General features: G+C 41.5%; 1 protein-coding gene across 1 annotated transcript in view; it reads left to right on the top strand.

Moving 5' to 3' along the window:
- The window catches only part of LOC126278207 (39S ribosomal protein L43, mitochondrial), a 28,936-nt gene extending 21,458 nt beyond the window's left edge, over positions 1 to 7,478 (top strand). The window contains exon 4 of the mRNA XM_049978138.1: positions 7,045 to 7,478. Coding sequence (XP_049834095.1) covers positions 7,045 to 7,170 — 126 coding nt within the window. The 3' untranslated portion in view covers positions 7,171 to 7,478. The remainder of the gene's footprint in view (positions 1 to 7,044) is intronic.
- The last annotated feature ends 17,985 nt before the right edge of the window (positions 7,479 to 25,463 follow it).

Genomic DNA, 25,463 nt, shown 5'->3' with positions numbered 1-25,463 from the left:
TTATTTTCTCTGTGTTTTAATTTCTCTGTGTTTTAATTTCTTGATTAGCTCTCTTCCCTCGTAATTGGTTTTAGTTTGTGTGAGAGTGCATGTAATACAGAGTGACTGTGTGGTCATTTCGAGTGCATGCGTGTACAACACTTTTAGTTCATCTCCACATTCGTTTGTTTTTATAAGTGTAAGGGTGCTGATGGGTTCCCATCACACACACACACACACACACACACACACACACACACACACACACACACACACGTCGTTTCAAAGTGGCTGTCCCTTTGATGGTATATGTTTTGCCATCTACAGGGCTGCTATAGATGCTGATAGGATAGTGCATAAGGCAAGTCTTGCAGCTGGTACTGGTACACGGGTAGCTGCCTTAGGGTAAGGAGATGGGTGCAGAAGGAGCGTAGGATCTGACAAGAATACTGTGGAGATAGGTGTGTTGAACAAGATTTCAGACAGAATGGATCTCATTTCAGGGCATGATTTTAGGAAGCCATGGCCCTGTTGAAGTAGCTGATTAATACATTTCAGACCAGGATAATACTGAGTCATCAGTGGTGTGCTCCAAAGTTGTCTTTTGGAGTGATCAGCAGTACCAGGATTGGATGTGATGATGGCCCAGGAAATCTGCTTTTGAATCTTGTTCGTGGAGTGCAGTGAAGGCTGAGGTGAGAATGGTGGTGTATTGCTGAAAGAGTCTGCATCTGAACAAGTATGTTTGCCTCAAATGCCAAGGCTGTCTGGAAGGGTAAGTTTGACATGGAAAGGATAGCAACTGTCAAAATGTAAGTACTGCTGTTTGTTGGTAGTGGACGGAAGTGTCTAACTGGCCTTCAGTGAGGAAATTGGGAGAAGGTATTCAGAGATTCCAGGAATTTTAACAGGTCAGTTTCACCATGAGTCTATATGATAAAGATGTCATCAATGTACCTAAACGAAACCAGGGGCTGAAGATGTATGGATCCCAGGAAAGCCCCCTCCAAGTGACCCATGAAAAGGTTCACATAGGAAGGAGTCATCCTGGTTCCTCTGATCTGTTTGTAAGTCTGCCCCTCAAAGGTGAAGTAGTTGTTGGTAAGGCTGGTATTACACTATCAAATTTCTTTGTCAAAGATGTGATCAAAGATGTGAGCAAATATTCCATCAAATATATTTGACAAAGATCTTTGACATAGCGCTAGAAGGTGTACTACACTGTCATAATATTTTTCGTTGAAGTTCAATAGCAACTTGTTATTAACTGCAGCAGTTGCATGTACCACAATTGCACTGTGTGCACATGTGGAAGAGAAGCGGGGGGAAAAAACGAAACATACCTGGGTGAAGCTGTGGGTTTTACGACGACATGATAAAAGCATTGTACAAAACTTGTTACGTAAGCTTATAATGGAGGACGTCAAGTCGTACATCAATTACTTAAGAATGGATGAGAATACATTTCTGTATGTGCTCAATGAAGTGCTTCCTCATATCACAAAGCACAATATTCACTTAAGAACTGCTACATCTGCAGAAGGCAGGCTCACTGTAACACTCAGATTCCTTGCTACAGGAGAGGGTTAGGTTAGGTTAGATTAGGTTAAGTCAGGTCTCCAATCTTCGTAATCTATTTTTGTATTCAGCATGCCTCACGTTGTAAAGCACCTCATTGGCTTCATACATCTCCATTAATTTTGTAGTTGTCAGCGAACACCAATTATATTTTATAGTGATTAAAATTCTTCTGGGTAATATGCCGCGTCATTTCTAAAAAACTAACAACAATAATAAATTAAAACCGACGTTTCGGCCGAATTGCAACGGCCTTCCTCAGGGCACGACTGGTTTTGCATGGGGTAGGTGCTACTATTTATTACAGACTATCGATGTCTGACGTCACGGTTGTAGAATTTTAATTGGCCCTCTAAAATGATTGGCTAGTCATGACGTAAGGGAAGATGGAAGGAAAGGGGCTATTCGTGGATATCCATGTCGTCAACGATTGGTAGCTGACCGCCAATCAGCGTTCCGCTTCTGGTCGGCAAGTTTTCCTCCTGTTGTGCGCGGAAGTGGACTGACAGTTGCTCTACAGCTGTTTATGAAGATACGTCCGTGTCCCGTGTAGCTTCTGCCCCGCGGCCGCTCGCGGCCCGTTGGACTGGGATGGCCGGCAGCCAGGACGCTGGGAGTTTGTAGCCGTCTTCTCTGTTGATGTTGTCAGGCTGCTTAATAATTTCGATCGCCTCCCGAATTTTGCGTTCTCGCATCCACGATTCTTTCGCCAGTACTCGTGCTTCCTGGAACCTGATAGGTTGTCCACAGTCACGGTGGTGTTCCGCTATCGCCGATTTATTGTGTTGTTGTAGTCGTACGTAGCGTTCGTGTTCTGCTACTCGTAAGCTGATAGGTCTTCCTGTTTCTCCTATGTAGGCAGCTCCGCATTCACACCGTAGTTCGTAAACACCTGCAGTGTTCAGATGGTTGACTGCATCCTTGGTGGAACCTATCATTTCGTGGATCCTGTGACTTCGCATCCACGATTCTTTCGCCAGTACTCGTGCTTCCTGGAACCTGATAGGTTGTCCACAGTCACGGTGGTGTTCCGCTATCGCCGATTTATTGTGTTGTTGTAGTCGTACGTAGCGTTCGTGTTCTGCTACTCGTAAGCTGATAGGTCTTCCTGTTTCTCCTATGTAGGCAGCTCCGCATTCACACCGTAGTTCGTAAACACCTGCAGTGTTCAGATGGTTGACTGCATCCTTGGTGGAACCTATCATTTCGTGGATCCTGTGACTGCTTCGAAAAATCGGTCTGAAACCTCGTCGGCGGAAGATGTTGCCTAGCCGTTCACTGACGCCTTTTACATATGGTAAGTGTACCATTGGAAGCTTCTCTTCTTTGCCTTCTTCTCGTGTTCTGCTCCCTTTAGTTTTAGCTACCTTTCTTATGATGTTGTCATCATAGCCGTTGGCACGAAACGTGTTTTGTAGCTCCTTTAATTCTTCTTTGATATTATTTTGATCGCTTATCGTAGGCTCGGGCAGTTAACGTATGCAGAACAGAATACTTTTGAGCTGGGTGGTGGTGGCTCTCAGCGTGCAGGTACCGATTAGTGTGAGTTGGTTTCCGGTCCACTTTGTGTCCCAGTTTACCTTCCGCAGCTCTATATACTTCCACATCCAAAAATGGCAAGGTACCATTGTTTTCAGTCTCATGTGTGAACTTTATATTTTTGTGCTGGCTATTTAAGTGCTGGAGGAAGTTTCCCAATTCCGCTTCACCGTGAGGCCAGATAACGAATGTGTCGTCCACATATCGTAGCCAACAACTGGGACGTAACGGAGCAGAAGCTAGGGCCGTTTGCTCAAAAGCTTCCATGAAGATGTCCGCAGCTACAGGGGAGAGCGGGGAACCCATTGCCACACCATCTAACTGTTCGTAATATTTTCCCTGCCAGGTGAAGTATGTTGATGACAGGCATAAGCGCACCAGATTGCAGATATCTGGTGGGATCCGATCCTGTAGAATGCGCATAGTCTCCTCAATAGGGACGTTAGTGAAGAGAGACTTGACGTCAAAACTGACCATAATGTCTGATGGCTTTATTCGCTGTTCACTAATCAGTTGTATGAAGTGGGAAGAGTCTTTCACGTAGGAGTCTGTTTGCCCCACAAGACGGCGTAACTTAGGTGCCAGATGTTTCGCAACATAATACGGGACACGGACGTATCTACATAAACAGCTGTAGAGCAACTGTCAGTCCACTTCCGCGCACAACAGGAGGAAAACTTGCCGACCAGAAGCGGAACGCTGATTGGCGGTCAGCTACCAATCGTTGACGACATGGATATCCACGAATAGCCCCTTTCCTTCCATCTTCCCTTACGTCATGACTAGCCAATCATTTTAGAGGGCCAATTAAAATTCTACAACCGTGACGTCAGACATCGATAGTCTGTAATAAATAGTAGCACCTACCCCATGCAAAACCAGTCGTGCCCTGAGGAAGGCCGTTGCAATTCGGCCGAAACGTCGGTTTTAATTTATTATTGTTGTTAGTTTTTTAGAAATGACGCGGCATATTACCCAGAAGAATTTTAATCACTATGACACCGGCCGCGGAAGCCTACGTTCTTATACCAATTATATTTACCGGCAATGTTTATAAAAACACTACAGACGACAGAAGGTGGGTAGAAATGATGTCATAGGTTTGGAATCAGATGGCACTGACTGAGAAAATGTTTAGCAGTACACAGACCATGTACGTGGGGATATTGGTATATAGGGAGGTGGCATCAAGCAAGGTGTGTGGTGGGAGTGGAAAGGTCACAGATTTCTGATGATCTAGGAAATGGTTGCTATCTTTGACATGGAAGGGAGTCTTTGTACTATGAGTTGCAGGTGCTGATCAACTAAAGCAGATGTATGTTCAGTGGATGCTTTGAAGCCAGCAACTGTAGGATGGCCAGGATGAATGGGTTTCTGGATCTTAGGAAGAAGGTAAAAGGTAGGGGTTTGTGGTTTGTATGGGGTGAGAAGTTCTATGGATTGAGGTCTGTTGGTAGGTTAATGATGAAGTCATCAGTTTTTAGGGCGTATAGGACAGGTTAGGATAATTTTGTAGGGACCACGGGAAGAGTTATGAAGAAATGCTGGATGTGAGGAATTCTTTGAAGGCTTATAAGGGATGATTTTGAGGTAGTGGTGGTGGATCAAGTTGGGATTATGGTCTGAACTGTTCAAGGCAGGTTTGTTGTTGGAAATGTTTTGTGGTTGGGTATCAAAGTGATATTTCCAGTTGATTTCATGTGAAGGAAAGTAGGTCCTTCACCAAAGCAGCACGATAATATGCAGGTTTAGGGTTGAGAGTGAGACCCTTAGATAATACAGATAATTCAGAAGAGTAGAGTGCTTTATATGAGAGGTTAAGAACACTGTACTGTTGTGACTGGTTTATGTGGTTATGGGCTATTCTGGGTCTGGGAGGCAGTGGCGGATGTTGTGGGATGTTAAGGAGATTGGCCAAGCTCGGTTTGTTCCTCTTCAACCCTTCTGCCTGAAGAAGGAGCCATTGGCTCTGAAAACTTACCTAATTACAACCTTCTTTTGTGTGCGTGTTCTGCCATTGCTTGACGAGTAGATTTTTTATGTATCCAGTTAAATTATTTTGTCAAAAATTGCTTTTTTTTGTTAAATACATGTAATAGATGTATGAAGCACTACAATATGGAACATATCTTTTGTGAGTATAATTATTGTCACAGTATTGTTTGATGTGCAAAAGCCATCAGTTTGATTACTGTGGAAAACTAAATAAAAAAAAATGTAGTTTTGTTGTGTATTCTGTTGTTATGGTAGTTGTTACAGTAGTTTGCAGAAGCTGAAACAAGCATTTAATCAATGCGGGTATATAAAGAAAATTAGATTGTTGAGCAGATATTAAAGCAGTCTCTCTTAGTGATACATTACTTAAAGATGAGTTGCTGATATATCTCTCTTGTTTCATTGTGATGTTTGGGGTGATTATATTATTCTGGTGCCTTTTGCACTGCCAGAGTGTTAATAAATGTACTTGGATGGACTTACAGTAACAAACATCTATTTGAATTGCACACACTTTGTCATCCTTTGTTACAGTAACAGGTTTTTAAGGCCTATAGCAGAAAAACAAAGAAATAACCACTCTACAAAAGGATGAAAAACGCCTTACTTAAAAAATATATAAAATAAGACACTGCAAAAAGCATAATAAAAAAGGAAATCAGTCAATTACAACAGAGGAGATATCTACTGCAGATAGTAGTCCATTGTTGCCAGTCCGTAGCTTCATCTCCCATCACTGTTGGCTCCACTTGTTTAAGGATAGTTAATATGTTGTCCTTCCCTCACGCCCTTGGACTTCCCCTTGTATGTTTTTGTTTTCCAGCAGGTTGAGAGTGGGGGACTCAGTACAGGAGGAATCCATCAGCTCAAAGGATGTGGCCAAACTACTGTTGTCTCTTGTGTCCTAATATTCTGCCAATGTGTGACTTTCAAACCATTGGTACAGCTCTTCTTTCGTTCTTCGTTCCCATTTACCTTCCAGGATATTTAGACAGCTCCGTAGATCTTTTGAAGTGCCTTCCTCTTGAAGGCACAGATTGCCTCTTCAGCTGTTGCTGATCCACCTAAGTTTCATAAGTATATGAAATTACCAGCAGTAATAGTGTCGTGTGGCTGGATCTTATTCTTCTGTAATATCAGTCATGACTTGAATAAATTATTCAGACTAGAAAACATGTGAATAGCACTTATTATTTGTTGATGCACTTCTTTCATCACTTCACTTTTATAGTACTTGAATTCTTGAACTCAAATTTCACACACTTGCAGACATAAATTTAAGTCATTTTCCCCTTTTGTTCCTTCCTTCCACCCTCACACACACAATTTTCTTTTGAACACAGCTGGTTAATATTTTACTGTGTTGGTTGCCCTCATTTTGTCACATTCCTTTTGGTTCATTTTCAGATATACTGACAGATACAGCAGTATATCAGATATAAATATGTTTCACTGCTTGCCACTTCAAACTGTCACTTGCTCAGATGCCGGGGATGTATGTTATCGACATTTGAAAGTATTAAGACCTACAAAAACCCTCTAGTCTTCCCTAAAAATTTGTCATCCTGACAGTTTAAATGTTATGAGTAACATTGTATTTCTTTTCACCTAATTGTTTACAGCTCTGAATATTTGTCAGCTTATTTTGTGTTAAGATAATGACTTACCTTCAGATAACATTACAGTAAGATTACTGAAAATGTGTATGTTTGGGGTTAGGACTCAATTCCTTATTTAACTTGGAACATATATTTCTTTTAATATGACTTAACTTGTTCCATATTTAACATATGTCTTGTTTAGCTGTGTGGTGTCATCTAATTGGTTGGTATCTTAAAAAGATCCAGATTTCATACTAATTCAGTGTTTCAACACTGACCGAACAGGTTGTGAAACAAAATTACACTTTCATTGTTAATATACTTATTTTAAAATAATTTTTCTTTTCTGCAGGAAGAATTGTCAAGTCCACAAAATTTACCACCCACTGCTACTGATTTGTTACTAGAGATGTTCAAAAAACAGAAGCTGTCAGAGGAAGACTCTAGAGCTGTATTAGAAGAGAAACGTGCTGAATGAAGTTGCATCTAGAACGGAAAACTAGTCACTGTTGTAGTAAAATAGTGCAGAAGGAGAAGAGACTGAGAATTTATAAAGTAGATACTACTGTTGATTTTGTGAGCGGAAGTACCTTAATACTTTCTAGCATTTGGTCAGATGAATCAGCCATGAGTCTGCAATCATTACTTGAACCAGAATTAAAATTGTGCAAGATGTGATTTACTTCTTCAATTGATGCTTCTTGATACAAGAAATTGTGTTTCTATGCTACAAAACACTGTAAAGACATTGTTTTGATCTATTTGGCAATAAAAGTGTTATTTTAGGCTGCTGTTCTTCAATTACCAGTTTAAATAGGTGATGAGAATAACAGTCATGACAATTAAGTCCATGATGAAAGGGGGAGAGGCACTGTAAATGTACATAGTTGAGGATTTTCAGTGGCTTGTAAGCACATAAGACTTTAGTGAACTGTCTTCATGTGAGTTGTTATTTCTTGTGTTTACTGTATTCTAGTGCTGCCAGTTTGAATTTGTGACTCTTAGAAATAGTAATGTTTCTGTGTAATTCACTACTGAGCAGCAGCAATACATCCAATTTTTATAGAGGATTTAGTTTAGCCATTTTAGGACGTGCTTCAGTATGGACATAAACAATAGTTGCTTATGTACTGGAGCTTTTAATTTTTCTAAGTGTTTACATATTTCCTGAGTGTGTTGCAAGATCCCAAAAGAGCATATTAGCAGAACAAGCCCTAGTCACTGTTGTCTCAGTTGTTTACAGAGTTAGATCACAGCTTCGGATCCTCTTAATTTTTTAATGTACCTAAATAGATTCAATTAGGTGTGATATATATGCCTAACAACGTGCTTGTTATGAATGGATGTGAGGAATATTGCCCATAGTCTGTGAATACCTAGAAGCTGTGTTACCTATGGGTGATAATCCTCAGACTGCTACCCAGGACTTTAGGAGTATGTTGAAAACAAATATGAGGTGGTGCCCATTTTTAAAATTATGAAGGAGCCAGCAATAGTCACTCCATCTTTTTCGTACTAGCATTAATTTTCCTGGAAGATCTAGATTTCCACAGAGGGAGGTGGTGCTCATTATTGGGAGGTCCACTGTTAGCTTTGTAATGATCAAGGACGTTGTGTGTAGATCGAGTAGGAAATTATGTGGAGTCGGTATGCTTGCCAGGAGGTCTTGTCAAAGATGTGGAAGAGTCTTTCTGACACTTATTGGATGCACTAGTTGCTGCCAGCAAGAAGTGGCTCATGTTGACAGTAATACTGAAACCTGTTACTTTGGTTCAAAGGCCATACTGAGTTACTTTTAGTGATCAACTGAAGGTTGATAGCCCTCTCACGGGGTGAATATACATCTTGCATCCTGTAGCATTTTCCCCTGGACTAACTGTGACTTTCTGGTTTGGAATCAAGTGGAAAGTTTAAACAATACCCCTTCTGCAGTTTCCTGAGTGCAGATTTTTTTGCTTGTACCATTGGATGGAGAATTGTTAAGAGTCCCCTAACTAAATCAAGTGTGCCCTCTCCTCCAGAAGCAGCTTCTGAGGCAGTGTTGTATTTATGGTATGCTTATGTGAGTTTCATGTTAAAAAAAACTTCAGTGCATACTGCATGAGCAGTTGTGTTTATTGTTTTGAGGAAATCTGAGCAAGACAGATGTAGCTGTTATAAAAGGTAACAAATATCATTATAGGAAAAGAAAATTTAATCCTAATGTTAGTTTATTGCAGAAGTGATCATGGTGAGGTCCCATAATGGCAACAAAATGCTCATAACATTTTGAACAGAAAGTAATTGAAACCAGAAGTAGAAAGCAATAAATATTAAAATTGAAGTGCAGTATTGTTTGTCCACAAGAGGAAACCTTGTCTCAGGTGCTAGCAGTAGTGGAGAAAATTGGAACAAGTTAGGTGTGATATTTACTTGTTCTTAGTGCTGCAGTGTTAGTCGAACACACTGCTTCAGTAGCCTGACAGCGCCCTTTCTTTAAAGAGCCTATATACCCCTTTGTCCTTTGTTATTTTACTGTGTGGTGTTCTGCTTTGCAGATTTCTGCTGCATTCTAAAATGAGTGCAAAGGTTCATCAAGGCTTCATGTAGTATATCAAAATGGAAAAGAGATCTGTATGTTAAGTGCTGCTGCATGCACAAGTAAAAGCCTGACTAGTTATATGACGTTTAGATTTTTCCCCAATCTCATATGGTCAAATAACGTGAAAGCACTGACCCAAAAAAATTAGAAAAAGAAGGGGAGGGTGTCTCCCTTATCTAGCAGTAGTGAATAAATAAATTCAGTGTTCTGTAAGCTTTACCTCTATTTACTCTTGCTGCACTGCTCCTCTGCACACTGCAAATGTATGTACTGGGCATGGTAGATCACCACCTGTCCCTTGCAGCTCTCTGTGTGAAGAGTCTTTCAACCACGGGCAAGCAGCATATTAGCTGTGATAAAAAAATAATGGGAATTTTTGTTTTTCTTATAGAATCTTTATTCATTCATCAACATCAACTTTGACCCCTTCAAAGTAACCCCCTCGGATGAAATACGCTCGTGCCAGGACTTTTTCCAATCGTGGAAGTATGTCTGGAACTTATCCGTCATTATTGCATTATTGTGTTTAGCAATTCTGATTTTATCTCACCATTGGTTGCAAAATTTTGTACATTAGTGGTTCTCTTCATCCTGGGGTATAGAAAGAAGCTGTGGGGGATGGAGGGGGGGGACATGCCCAGTGAATATGGTGGCTGAGCAACATAATGGTTTTCGTTTTTTGCCAAAAAAAATCTTGAACAAACATTATTGTGATGCAATTTTCATGAGTGATTTTGCCACAATTCTGGTCGGTTTCTTCAGACTGTTTCATCCAAATGACACACAACTTCCAGGTGGTATTCCTTATAATGTAAGAACACATGATGTACTATTCCATTGTAATTGAAGAAAACCATGACAAAGACCTGCACATGCCGTTGAACTTGTCAAATTCTTTACAGTCTTGGCTTTTCAGGCAGTTTCCATTAGGACAATTGGGCCTTGGTTTCAGCATAATACCCATATTTCATTATCTGTTGTAAACTATGGTAGAAGTTTTGGATCTTGGCTTATCAGGCAGTTTCCATTGAGATAATTGGGCCTTGGTTTCAGCATAATACCCATATACCCATGTTTCGTTACCTGTTGTAAACTATGGTAGGAGTTTTGGATCTTTGACTACTTCTTTCAGCAACTGCTGAACAGTGTCTATGTGATGCCTTGTTTGACTTAAATAAAGAAAGCTGCACCTATTGTAGGCCTTCCTGAAACTTATAATATGGTGAAAGAAGCTTAAACATCCTTTTTGGTCAAAATTGAACTATTTTGGAACAGACTTTGCTGCTACGTGTTTCATGCCCAGAACATACAAAAAAAAAAGTTCTTGGCAAGAGCCAAAGGATATACAGACATCATCAGCATCCTCTCTGCTGGTGGTTTGGCAGCTTTCCAGAACCAGTTTGTTTACTTCTTCCACATTGTTGTCAGTAATTGAAATGCTTCTTGATCCTCTTTAAGACATTTATACCACTTGTTATCTCATCTTACTCATAGTAGATTTTCCAAAAGCCGCAGTCAATGTTTTGAATGCAGTGATGTACTTTAATCCATTTTTCAAGCAAAATTTAATGCAAATATACAGTATATGTGCAGATAGGTGTGTGTGTGTGTGTGTGTGTGTGTGTGTGTGTGTGTGTGTATGTGTGTGTGTGTGTGTGTGTGTGTGTGTGTTAGTGTCTCTATCAACATACCAATGCTTTCGTTTGGTAAGTTACATCATCTTTGTGTATATATCCCACATGGAATGTTTCCCTCTGTTTTATATATTTAACGGAAAGTTCAAGACAGTTGTGAATTCAGCATGTGATTACAACTAATGTGACCAAGATCAGAGTTTACAGAATATACTGCTGAACACATCATGCTCAATTTAAATGCTTGCTTCACAACTTATGTCGTCTGGATCCTTCTTATCAACACCAGCTTCTTTAAATTATTTTGACGGGGATAGTCCTTGGAACACATCCTTTGATCCAGTAATCCAGCTGGCCTGTCTCCACTAATCCCTGTTGTGCCACCTATGACTGCCACTTCACTTATCCTCTCTGCAGTTTCTATCTCTTTGTCTGTTTTATCTCCTCCTCCTAGCCCACTTCTATATGTCAATGTACAGTATGCACATCTCCAGCTGCGTGCAACAGAGTGAGCTCACTGTTGCCACATTTATATTCTCTGAGCTTGCTGCCTTGGAGCAATATAAGGAAGTCACGGAAAACCTGAAACTGGATGGCCAGATGCAGGTTTGAACCATTGTCCTCCAAAATGCAAGTACAGCGTGCTAACCACAGATACAGGTCACTTGGATGGCACAATATTGGCTGGGACAATGTAATTGCACAGGTGTGTAGTATGTGTAGTCTCTTTGCTCTGTAGGAGGATTTGACTGAAAGCTCAGCAACATTCTTGTTCTTGTTACCTTTACTTGTTTTATTATGTGACTGAAGGTGAGATGTTTTCAATTAGCCGGTATATTTGTAAGGACCTCTTCTCATTATTTAAACAATTAGTTTTGAGTTAAGAAGTCCTTTTTAGTGTTAGCCCAGTGTTTGGCCCAAGCACATGAAAATGACAATAAATTCACACTCTGTGCTACTATTTGTGGTAGTTCAAATATACTATGAAACAATTCAAATGTACTTTGTAAACCATCATGAACAGTAGCACATTATGTCAATTCACGGTCATTTTCATGTGTATGGAGTCTTGCTCTTGGTAAATACTTGAACATGGCTTTTTAAGCCACAGCTATTTCTACAACTAAAAAGAGGTTGTCATAAATATACAGCCTAAGTGGTGAAATTAACAATGTAGGAAAAGACAGATTGCTACTTACCGTAAAAAAGATACATCAAGTTGCAAACAGGAAGTAGTTGATGTCTTTGACATGGAAGACTAGATTACGGGCAATTGATTGGAGGTTTTGGTCAATGAGAACTGAAATTCTTTCAGTGTTGGCACAATAACCAGCCACAATGGGGCATCAGGAATGATTGGGTTTGTGGATTTTGGGGAACCTGTAGAAGGTGGGTGTGCAGGAGGTCATAGCGATGAGGATGCATAAGGATTCAGGGGAGATGTTGTGGAAAGGGCAGGGATTGGAGTTTATGTTGGACTTCTGGGATGAGATCATTCTGGCAGAGATTATAGGTGGAGTAGTCAGATAACTGGTAGAGACCTTCTGCCAGAAATACCTGCATTTTGACAGCTGTCATCCCTTTCATACCAAAAAACTTCTCCCGTACAGCCTGGCCATTCAGAGACGGTGTTTCTGCAGAGACAAAAACTCCCTTGCTTGTATGCCGAGGGTCTCACGAAGGCCTTCACGGACAGGCACTATACCCCAGACCTAGCCTACAAACAGATCTCCCGTGTCTCCCCCCCCTTGTCCCCCCCTTTCACACCTCCAATTCTCCCACCACTCCCAGAACCAGCCACAAATGATTGTCCCCTTCATCATCCAGTACCACACTGGACTGGAACAACTGAACCATATACTTTGCTCGGGCTTTGATTACCTATCACCATGCCCTGAAATGAGGGACATCCTCCCCGAGATACTTCCCACCCCCTCCTAAAATGGTGTTCTATCACCCAACCAACCTCCACAACATCCTATTCGTTTCCTGTGTCACTCCCAATCCCAACCCCTTATCGCAAGGATCATATCCATATGGAAGGCTCAGATACAAAACCTTCCCAATCCAACCACCCAGCTCTTTCTATTCCAATCCTGTCACATGTTTATTCTATCCCATCGGGGGCTGGGCCACTTGTGAAAACAGTCATGTTATTTGCCAGCTCTGCTGCAATCATTGCACAGCTTTTTATATTGGTATGACTACCAACCAGCTGTCCACTAGGATGAACAGCCACCCTGAAACTGTGGCCAAGAATAGTGTAGACCAACCTGTGGCACAACATGCAGCTGGACATAAAACATTTTATTTCAAGGGCTGCTTTACCACCCAAGCCATCTAGATCCTATCCTCCATCACCAGCTTTTCTGAATTTCACTAATGGGAGTTATCCTTAAAACACATTCTTCACTCTCGTAATGATCCCAGCCTCAACATACTGTCCCCGCACCCTCCACCCAGCAGTTTCCACTCCTGTCCTATCATCTCCTCCCCATTCTTATCTCTCAGCCTATCTCTGCCAACAGTCTTTACCCGCATCTCTTTTCTCCCCTTCCCACTTTTGTGCGCCACAACTTCCTGACACTGTGCCTGTTGGCAGTCTAGTCCCTGCACACTCCAGACAGCGCTAGTCTCTCTCCTCGCCATACAATACTGTCCCTTCCCACTTCCCATTCCATGTGATAGTTGTGTTCCAGCCTGAGATGCTGGGGTTAGTAGTCGTGTATGCATGAGATGTTCTTGCTTGTGTGTGAATGATGTGTGTCTCTCTTTTACTGATGAAAGCTGTGGCCGAAAGTGTTACGTAAGTGTGTTGTAATTGTGCCAGTCTGCAACTTTTGATGTTTCTTCTTTACTGTAAGTAGCAATGTGTCTTTTCCTTCATTGTTGATATTCCTACCTGAAGTTTCCATTGTTTGACTTTTGCCTTCATTCTTACTTGTATTTAGGATGAAAATAGGTCAGACGTCAGAAGAAGTAAACATATTCATATTTTTTGATGAACCTACAAACGTTTTGTGCTATCATTTCAGATAACTTATGTCAGGCTAGCTGATAGCACTTACTATTCCCTCAATTGGCGTCAGAAGAAGATGAAGAAGAAGAAGAAGAAGAAGAAGAAAAAAGTGTTGCCTGGAGAGATATTGATTCTGGTAATGTATTAAATGTTTGACAACACTATGTGTTAGTTCCATGGAGCTATAGTTTTGTCAGTTGGTTTTCAATATTAGTGAGATTGTTTTCTGGTTTGCTTCCATAATGGCTTGTACAGACATCCCTACTTAAGCAAATTTGGCATAGTCAAGTCTTCAATTTGTTATTTATTGTTATTTAGATGGTATTTCAAAAACTGCACACACTTTGAACTGACAGAGAGAATGTATTTTCCAGTAGGCATATGTGAAAGTACGTGATACTACCCTAATTTTCAGAACTACTAATGCCTTGCTCTGGGGGAAGAGAGAGATGAATTGGGGACGAACAGAACTCTCAGACCCCAGGTCAAGAGGGATCCACCTGTTGTGATATCTTTGCCTCCCCTCATCCTCAAAAGGTGTGGCTGCCTCTCATCTTGGTGTCTGAGTGGCAGGTCCCATCTGTTTAGCCTCCCCCAATTTACCTCTCGCTTTTCCCATAAGGAACTATTAGTTCCAAAAACTAAGGTAATCTCATGTATTTTTATTTGTACTTATTAGCAGTACTGATACTTTGCCTCCTGAAGGTACGTGTTGACCACCAATTCTGTCTCATAATTTTGGAGTTTTCTCAAGTGAATTTTCCTTTTGATACAAAAGCATTTTCGTACTTACAAAGTTAGTTTCTGGGAAGCATAAGTTTGTTACATCAACAGATGTCAGTAGAATCATTGATCAGTCAGTTGCAAGAGACTAGCATCTTATGGTCATGCATTTGAGCTTTGAAGTGTGGAAGCAGGTCATTGAGTGGTACTGGAAGTTTGAGACTTGTATTTCAGAGACAATGGAAACGTGAGTATGGGACTGATCTACCTACAAGGTTAATAATTATACATCTGTGTCACAAATTTCAGGACCACGGGACAGTGTAGGATGTGCAGAAAGGTGGACAGGGGTGGCCTTGCAGGGATACAAGTAGTAATTCCTCAAATATTATGCTTGTACTGTCTCAGCAGGTACTACATAAGAATCTTCAAGACAAGGGTCAGATGAGATGGTGTAAGTGCTAACAGTATACAATGGATTCTGAAGAGTAGCAGGTTGCTTTATTTCATTCCAAGATTTGTGCAACATTTAAGTGACATCAACATACAGTGAAGGATACAATGTAGTGAATGTGTTCAGGCAATGGTTATACGTGTACCAGGATTTACTGTTAGCATTGTTTGGTTGTATGGAGCACAATTAAAACATAATGGAAACATCGATTGCCTTTATTTTAAGTACTGAGTTGATTATAATCCCCACATCACTACTGCAAAGGCTGTGTATTTGTCAAATAAGAATATGAGTGTTCTTTGCGACTCACGTATTTTTGGTTTTGAAATTATTGTGAAAGGAGAAAAATACGTAACAGTACTATCTATTTACTTATGCACTTCCATTTAAGCAATCTGCCTCTGTAGCTGAGGTTGCTAACACAAACACGTGCTTTGGCACTTGACTTAGAGCTAGACAGTTTGAATGACAGAATTGTAGAAACAAGCTACTGTTTTTGCACTTGCCCATGATCATATCATTAATGAAGTTGTGCAATTTGCTGGTGTATTGATGTGGACTGTCCAAACTTCAATGAGGCGTTTGATCTTCAGTGTGTGGAGGAGGGTGCAGTTAAGAGTGGAGGTGGTTCTGTGAATTTAATGTCAGTTTCATGTGCTTGGGCTTCTTAAAATAAGAGGGATAAACCAGGCACCACAGCAATATGGGAACGCAAGCAGCTGCAATAAGTTTGGGCTTCTGCCGCCACACTATCTTCTAGCACCAGGTCCTCCTTCCCATACATCGTGTGTATCCACTGGTGGGCCAGCACAACACTCACTCCAGTAGCAGTAAGACTCCTGCATCAAAGGTCAGCAGATCGAGACTGTGGCGGTACAGCCACTCAGCCTTCTGCACTGGTACGGGTGCCCTGGTACAATGCACTGTCAATCACAGGAGCAAGATCCATCACCAGAGACCAGCCGTCCCCTGCAAGTATTTCGGCATCTTCTGTGCTTCTGGCACCTCTTGTGATGTGCCGTGCAGTGTCCAACTGGGATATGCTGCTGAGCAAGCTCATGGTGAAAGCATTCCTGAGAGCAGACATCACAGCCTACTGGCCCACAGTTGACCACACACCGTCCTCACCATGTGCTAATACAGGCATGACAGCCACACCACGAAGCTGTGAGTTTGGTCATATGGGTTTTAATGAAATACACTCCTGGAAATTGAAATAAGAACACCGTGAATTCATTGTCCCAGGAAGGGGAAACTTTATTGACACATTCCTGGGGTCAGATACATCACATGATCACACTGACAGAACCACAGGCACATAGACACAGGCAACAGAGCATGCACAATGTCGGCACTAGTACAGTGTATATCCACCTTTCGCAGCAATGCAGGCTGCTATTCTCCCATGGAGACGATTGTAGAGATGCTGGATGTAGTCCTGTGGAACGGCTTGCCATGCCATTTCCACCTGGCACCTCAGTTGGACCAGCGTTCGTGCTGGACGTGCAGACCGCGTGAGACGACGCTTCATCCAGTCCCAAACATGCTCAATGGGGGCAGATCCAGAGATCTTGCTGGCCAGGGTAGTTGACTTACACATTCTAGAGCACGTTGGGTGGTACGGGACACATGCGAACGTGCATTGTCCTGTTGGAACAGCAAGTTCCCTTTCCGGTCTAGGAATGGTAGAACGATGGGTTCGATGACGGTTTGGATGTACCGTGCACTATTCAGTGTCCCCTCGACTATCACCAGAGGTGTACGGCCAGTGTAGGAGATCGCTCCCCACACCATGATGCCGGGTGTTGGCCCTGTGTGCCTCGGTCGTATGCAGTCCTGATTGTGGCGCTCACCTGCACGGCGCCAAACACGCATACGACCGTCATTGGCACCAAGGCAGAAGCGACTCTCATTGCTGAAGACGACACGTCTCCATTCGTCCCTCCATTCACGCCTGTCGCGACACCACTGGAGGCGGGCTGCACGATGTTGGGGCGTGAGCAGAAGACGGCCTAATGGTGTGCAGGACCGTAGCCCAGCTTCATGGAGACGGTTGCGAATGGTCCGGTCCCAGGTCGACGGGCACGTGCACCTTCCGCCGACCACTGGCGACAACATCGATGTACTGTGGAGACCTCACGCCCCACGTGTTGAGCAATTCGGCGGTACGTCCACCCGGCCTCCCGCATGCCCACTATACACCCTCGCTCAAAGTCCGTCAACTGCACATACGGTTCACGTCTACGCTGTCGCGGCATGCTACCAATGTTAAAGACTGCGATGGAGCTCCGTATGCCACGGCGAACTGGCTGACACTGATGGCGGTGGTGCACAAATGCTGCGCAGCTAGCGCCATTCGACGGCCAACACCGCGGTTCCTGGTGTGTCTGCTGTGCCGTGCCTGTGATCATTGCTTGTACAACACTCTCGCAGTGTCCAGAGCAAGTATGGTGGGTCTGACACACCGGTGTCAATGTGTTCTTTTTTCCATTTCCAGGAGTGTATTTGATTTTTTTGTTCGTCTTTTTTTCTGAGCTGATATTGACCTGCATCCTTGCCACGACACACCACCACAGCCTAAACCTGCACAGAAGGGGCCTTCACCCCAGGTCCACTTTACACTTTTCTAGACTCGCTTTTGGCACTTTCTTTATCCAGATTATCTCACATTCTATCTCTGTATTTATCTCATTAGACATTGGGAATATGCTACCAATATCTGTGCCAGCCTATTCTTTCTGTATACAGTGTGCAGTCAAAAAGTAACGGAAATTTTTTAATTTTGTGGGCTTTATACATTGGATTTTCCATTTTTTTTATCTTGTTGGCACATACAGGGTGTTTTAAGGTTCTTTAGCATTTACTACAGGGTGTTTCAAAAATGACCGGTATATTTGAAACGGCAATAAAAACTAAACGAGCAGCGATAGAAATACACCGTTTGTTGCAATATGTTTGGGACAATAGTACATTTTCAGGCGGACAAACTTTCGAAATTACAGTAGTTACAATTTTCAACAACAGATGGCGCTGCAGGTGATGTGAAAGATATAGAAGACAACGCAGTCTGTGGTTGCTCCATTCTGTACGTCGTCTTTCTGCTGTAAGTGTGTGCTGTTCACAACATGCAAGTGTGCTGTGGACAACATGATTTATTCCTTTAAACAGAGGATTTTTCTGGTGTTGGAATTCCACCGCCTAGAACACAGTGTTGTTGCAACAAGACGAAGTTTTCAACGGAGGTTTAATGTAACCAAAGGACCGAAAAGCGATACAATAAAGGATCTGTTTGAAAAATTTAAACGGACTGGGAACATGACAGATGAACGTGCTGGAAAGGTAGGGCGACCGCGTACGGCAACCACAGAGGGCAACGCGCAGCTAGTGCAGCAGGTGATCCAACAGCGGCCTCGGGTTTCCGTTCGCTGTGTTGCAGCTGCGGCCCAAATGACGCCAACGTCCACGTATCGTCTCATGCGCCAGAGTTTACACATCTATCCATACAAAATTCAAACGCGGCAACCCCTCAGCACCGCTACCAGTGCTGCACGAGAGACGTTCGCTAACGATATAGTGCACAGGATTGATGACGGCGATATGCATGTGGCAGCATTTGGTTTTATTGACGAAGCTTATTTTTACCTGGACGGCTTTGGTCTGGGCCGTCATTTCTTCCAAAGGAATCATTGGCCCATTTTTCAGATCCAAAACGATTACTGCATCACGCTATCTGGACATTCTTCGTGAATTTGTGGCGGTACAAACTGCCTTAGATGCTACTGCGAACACCTCGTGGGAAAAAAGGATAGGTATATGCTCGCTCGCGAGCGCGCGCCCACACACACACACACACACACACACACACACACACACACACACATACAACTGCTTGTGTCTGTGTGTGTATGTATGGATGGATGGATATATATGTGTGTGTGTGTGTGTGCACGCTACTATATACCTATCCTTTTTTCCCCCTAAGGTAAGTCTTTCCGCTCCCAGGATTGGTATGACTCCTTACCCTCTCCCTTAAAACCCACATCCTGTCATCTTTCCTTTTCCTTCCCTCTTTCCTGACGAAGCAGCCGCCGGTTGCGAAAGCTCGAAATTTTGTGTGTGTTTGTGTGTTATTTTATTGTGCCTGTCTACCGACGCTTTCCCACTTGATATATATATATTAAAAACAAAGATTCCAAGACTTACCAAGCAGGAAAGTGCCGGTAGATAGGCACAATGAATAATACATCCCACCAACACCAACCTATCCGAACTCCGGAGATGGGAACTTGCCCTTCAATATGTCCTCTCTTCTCGTTATCCACCAGGCCTCAATCTCCGCTAATTTCAAGTTGCCGCCACTCATACCTCACCTGTCTTTCAACAACATCTTTGCCTCCACACTTCCGCCTCGACTTACATCCCTCCCCTTACTCTTTGCCTTTAAATATGTCTGCTTGTGTCTGTGTATGTATGCGAAAGCTCAAATTCTGTGTGTGTGTGTGTGTGTGTGTGTGTGTGTGTGTGTGTGTGTGTGTGTGTGTGTGTTTGTGTTTTATTCATTGTGCCTATCTACCGACGCTTTCCCGCTTGGTAAGTCTTGGAATCTTTGTTTTTAATATATATATATCTGGGTGACAGACCATACACAGCGTGCAGCCCAACAGTACCCATTAACACTCCAACAGCCACGACAGAGGGATTGTCAAAAATTTAAATATAGAATGGACTGGGAGGTACAATCTTTGTAAAATTTGGTTGTTACATGAGAGAAATATTAAAGAACTGTAGGTCTGCATAAAACAACACCGATTCACAAAATTATTAGGCTACATTGCAATTGTCTTTAGTGCAAATAGTGTCTACACGTTTGAACTAAGAGTCGCCTCTTGCTTTGAGGGTCGCTAAGAAAATAAAGAAAAAAAAAGTTATTGTGATAGGTGCCCCTTAGATTCTTTCTGGGTAAATAAAGGACTGCAGAAAATTAACAGGATATATAGAAAAATCTACCAGTCTGTTATGAACATATTATCTTGCATCACATGTGGTATACATAGAAATCATTTTAGGAAAAATGGGACATGCCTGAACAAAAGCAGCAAATCTCACACATTCCAAGAATTTATTTAATTTTTTGGAAAGTAGTTAACAAGTAGTGAAATCATCAAATCTATTTCTTTAATGCCACAGGGCTCTTGAGCATAAAACAAGGAATGCACTGACTACTGCTGCAAAACAGTTTCGGCTGCAAGCAACAATTGCTGAAATGCTGGTAGTCTATCACTTATGAAGTGGTTAGACACCTAAAGAATTTCACTGAAAGAATGGAATGAGCTCTACCTCTTGGCCATGGAGATGCCTAGCCACAACCTACTTCTGTGGATATATCACAGGAAAGATTTTTATTGCCCTGTGTAGTTCATGCTGCTGCAATTGTTATACAAGTTGATAAATGACTTGAGTGCCAATATTTCTCCATTTCTCTTATCCTAAAAATCAATCTTGTACTTTGAGGACTTATTTTTAATTTTCCACAACTTTGTTTCATTTATTTAAATGGGTGTTGTTTCAAAAATCAGAAGTGCAATAAATTTAAGTACTCTCCTGTAATAAGCAGTTTCCTCTTTACATATACTGTCCAAAACCAAAGATGTTACATATCAGAAATCACACTTTTCGAATTTTCCCTTTAATTATGACCTACAATGCCAAATTTAAAGTTTAAGCTAGAAGTGGCCTAGATTGCTGAAGTCACAATCTCATATTTAATTTATGGAACCACCAACTAAAAAAATTTATTTTGTTGAAACTGTCATTTCCAAGAAATGTTTATGAAATATGACAATGTATAAAGACCCTTCCACTCCAAACTGCGGACGGTGGTGCATGTGTGAGCTGTCCTAGCTCGCGCACATCTGTGTGAGATATATAGTCACACACACACACACACACACACACACACACACACACACACACACTCTCAGTTTAACCTTGTTTGGGTGAACTCGCGGTTTACGCAAAAAAATATTGGTCCCACCAGGAATACATTAGTTCTTATGGTATGTTTTATCGGTTAACATGAATTTTCGTTAAGGCGAATTATGAACTCTCTTTCAGTTCCTAGCGTAATTACCTTTCATAGTAATACAAACTTCTCACATTAGAGTATTCTAAAGCATATTTTTTTTCCCCGAAATGAATGTAGGAAATGTAGGTTCAAAGCTAATCATACTTTTTGTTGACTTGTTTTTAATGTATTGTAGGTCGGTAGCCGAGATTATCACCTCAACAATCAGCGTATGCTGTACATTGTAAGACATTCAATAATGTGTGCAGCAACATTTAGGAACATACTCAGTGCCAGGCATGACAGGTGTTCTGTTAGTCGTAGCCGTATCGAGTTGGACTACTGAATAAAAATGACAGTTATAAGCGGTACCGTAGCACGCGAAAATAGTAAAGAGGAAACAGACAGCTCTAAATGTACAGTCAAAGCTTAAGATTCTAGATGAAGTGGAACATGGTACCAAGAAAACAGCAATTGCAAAGCAGTTTGGATTACCAAAATCTACTTTATCTACGATTATGAAGAATCGAGAAAAAAATCTTAATGCTGTGGCACCAGGTTCTGGAAAGAAATCTAAACGATTTCATACTCTGAAGTATGAAGACATCGAGACATTACTGCTAGAATGGTTCAATCATATGCGTGCATCTAAAATATCTTTAACTGGCCCTGTGATTCAGTCAGAAGAAAATGATATTGCTAAAGATATGGGCATCGAAGACTTCTGTTGTTCTGCTGGTTGGTTATTGTTGTATCGGTTCCAAAAGAGACATTCAATTTCATCTATACAAATTTGTGGCGAAGCAAATAAAGTTGATGAAGAAAGTGCGAACAGCTGGTTGCATGAATTCAACTGAGTGAGGGAAAAGTACGCCTAGTGTTATGTGTTTAACATGGATGAAACTCGCATGACTGTTGTGCTGTGCTGTAATGCTGACAGCAGTGAGAAGTTTTGTCCCTGGGTTATCGGTAAATCCCAGAAACCACGTTGTTTTAAAAACATAAATATGGACACTTTACCTTGCATCTACTCTCACCACAAGAAAGCTTGGATCGATGGCACAACATTTCGCAAGTGGCTTCTTCGTTTCAACAGTAGAATGGTTGCTCAAGATAAACATGTTCTTCTTACATTGGACAGATGTACTGCCCATAACATTCATGATTTGAACCTATCCAACATAAAGGTTCAGTTTTTTCCACCCAACGCCACAAGCTGCCTTCAGCCTTTGGACCAAGGCATAATCTCTCTCATAAAGAGAGCTTATCGAAAGCGACTTGTAAGAGCCGCAATTCGTGCTGCTAAAAACAATAGTGCAACCCCAAATCGGAATCTGCTTGACGCAATAAAAGCCATCGCAGCAGCCTGGAACTCATTATCGCCACATCATATAGGGAAGTGCATTAACAGAGGTTGGAGACAGCAACACTGAAGATGTCCACGAGTTAGAAGATGCCACTTCACCTGATGAATGGACAGTTCTGCAGGACATTGCGAACCCTGGGATTAGTTTCGAAGAATTCATTAGTGTAGACAACGATGTTGCCATATGTGCTTCTGTGGAATCAAATGTACCAAAAGCTGTGAAGGAGGTGCAAGAAGGGCCATCAGAAGAAAGTGAAGAGGAAGAGAATACAATACCATTCCACCTACATGTCAGGAGATGTTTACAGCCTTGGACTGTTTAGAACGCTTCGCTTCAACATCTGATGTCACTGCTGGGTTGACGGACACTATCATTACAATTGGTTGTGAAATTACAAAATATTATCGTTCCCATGAACATCAGCGAACCACGACCAAATTTTTTCCAAGAAGTAACGTCCATAATTTGTGAGTACTTGTAATTGTACAATCACTTTATAGTGTTATAAGTCTACAATAACGTGATTCATAGTGTAGTGTATTACACATTAGTGTACTGCTGTACATGTATACTTATTAAAATTTGTGTTTTTCACTTAACACGAATTCCTGATTTTTCGGTGCCTTCAGATTCGTGTTAACGACGTTTTACTCAATCAAACAAGTCCACACATCTAGAGGTACTACACCAGTGTAACACATGGTGAGGAAATAATAAGTAGGGTGGAAACTTCAAACTTCTTTGTTGTTGTTGTTGTTGTTGTGGTCTTCAGTCCTGACATTGGTTTGAAGCAGCTCTCCATGTTACTCTATCCTGTGCAAGCTTCTTCATCTTCCAGTATCAAACTTCTTAGGTGTCCAAATTGATGAGAGCTTAAACTGGAAACAGCGCATGTTGGGATGCCTAAAACAATGTAGTACAGCCACATTTGTACATAGAATCATTCCAAATCTTGGGAAGAGACAAAACAGCTGACATACTGTGCACGTTTTTGTTCAGTAATGTCATAGGGAATAGTGTTCTGTGGTAACTCATCTTTAAGAAAGAAAGTCTTCATTACTCAAAAATGTGCTGTAAGAATATTATGTGATGCTCACACATGATCATCTTGTAGACATCTGTTTAAGGAGTTAGCATTCTGACTACTGTTTCACAGTGTATTTATTCCCTCGTTAAGTTTGTTGTATATAACCCACTGCAGTTCAAAAGGAACAATGATGTACACAATTGCAATACCAGAAGAAACAGTGACATTAATTACTCCACACTGACGTTGTCTTTAGCACAAAAAGGGGGTGCACTATACTGCAACCAAAATTGCTTTTTATCGCTCATCCAGTGATATAAAATTTCTGACAGGCAGCAAAGTAAAATTTGAAAACAAACTGGTAAAAACTTTCAGCTTGACAGTTCTGTAGAATAATTTCTATTACTTGTAATGTGTATAAGGTGGTGACTAGGAATTACTATCTCATATATGCGTACTTAACAAGAAACACTTGCAAATGATTATCATGTAGCCTTATTTACAAATAATTTGTGATATGAATATAAATGACTTGTTCCACATCATTAGATATACTGTGCAAATGATCCATGCAACTAACTACAGTGGTCAAAATAAATGTTGCATATAGCTTTGTTATAAATACTTAGGGGGAAAAACTGATTTTGTTGTGTTAGGTAATGTTATATTCAAAAAAGGATAAAAAACTAAACACACTTTCACCTGATAAAAACACACAACAAAGAAAAACAAAACCTTGCAAAAGATTCAACCGCAAACATTACAGTTTCTTTTCCGGCTGTTGCCTTGCATAACACATTGTTTTTGAACCAAATGGACCATCTCATAATTGGAGACAGTTTTGAATGTTGTTTTGGCGTACTACTTACTAGATTGTTGAGATAAGCCTGTGGGATTTTGTCCGGTACCTCCACAGGGGCTTATGATGGCATGTGAGGTCCCTGGTGGGACAGGATGATTGTAAACAGCTCATTTTAGAATGATGAAGGCATTATCAATGCAGTGAGATCTAGAGAATGAGACCGTTCCATCCGACTGATTCTATGCTCCAGTAGGAAAGTCTGCACAAGATTGAGGATGAGAGCGTACATCGTCATCAATGAATGTGAATCCCACTCCCATATGTTCACCATTTGGAGCTACAATGTGTTTAAGGCTGTCGTTCCGATACTTCACAGCAGTCGTCCTGTATTGGCACAAGGGAGTGTCCTGTAGCCACTCATGATTGCACCCCAAAACATGACTGAACAGCCTTGATAACATGGGCACAAACATTGTCCTCATTGCCTCCACATAAGTATATCAGTGTCGTGAGGGTGGAGACTGATAGAAGTCTCATCAGAAAAGTGTGTGTGTTCCACTGGTGGCTAATCTACAAAGAATGGTTTCGTGCCCATTTGACATGAGCCCCTCTCCAAACAAAATTTAGAGGAGGAGCCTAGAGAGGTCCCTGCACATGTAGCCTATTTCGTATCATTTGTGCTGTCACTTAACTATTTATAACTACTGCTGTGGATGTGTAGAGCTGTGTTGAAGGATTTCTGCTTGCTGTTGTACACAGATATCATTCCACCATACCTGTTATTTTTCTTCTGCGGCCACTTCTTTGATCATCCTCAGCTGTTTCTGTTGCTAGAAACTTGTTCCAGATTCTGGAGACATCACTTTGTCTCACAACAACATTCACTGCGATGTCTGTCTGTCTCTTTTCCTGGTCAATTAGCGTGACTATATGGAGTCTTGGACTGAATGTTAATGCCATCCAAACCATCCTGAAGCAACACAACACTCTTAATGACATGCAGCACAAGTTCTGCAATTTTTACAGATGACACGGTTGCCATAGGCTGCATGCACATACTGTACCCTTGTCGTAGAAACATTGACTGTTTCTCCTAGAAT

The sequence above is a fragment of the Schistocerca gregaria genome, chromosome 6 (genome assembly GCF_023897955.1).
Source record: "Schistocerca gregaria isolate iqSchGreg1 chromosome 6, iqSchGreg1.2, whole genome shotgun sequence".
In the NCBI taxonomy this organism is placed as follows: domain Eukaryota; kingdom Metazoa; phylum Arthropoda; class Insecta; order Orthoptera; family Acrididae; genus Schistocerca; species Schistocerca gregaria.
Note: the sequence above shows the minus strand (reverse complement) of the source record. Positions and strands in the feature narration are given on the sequence as shown.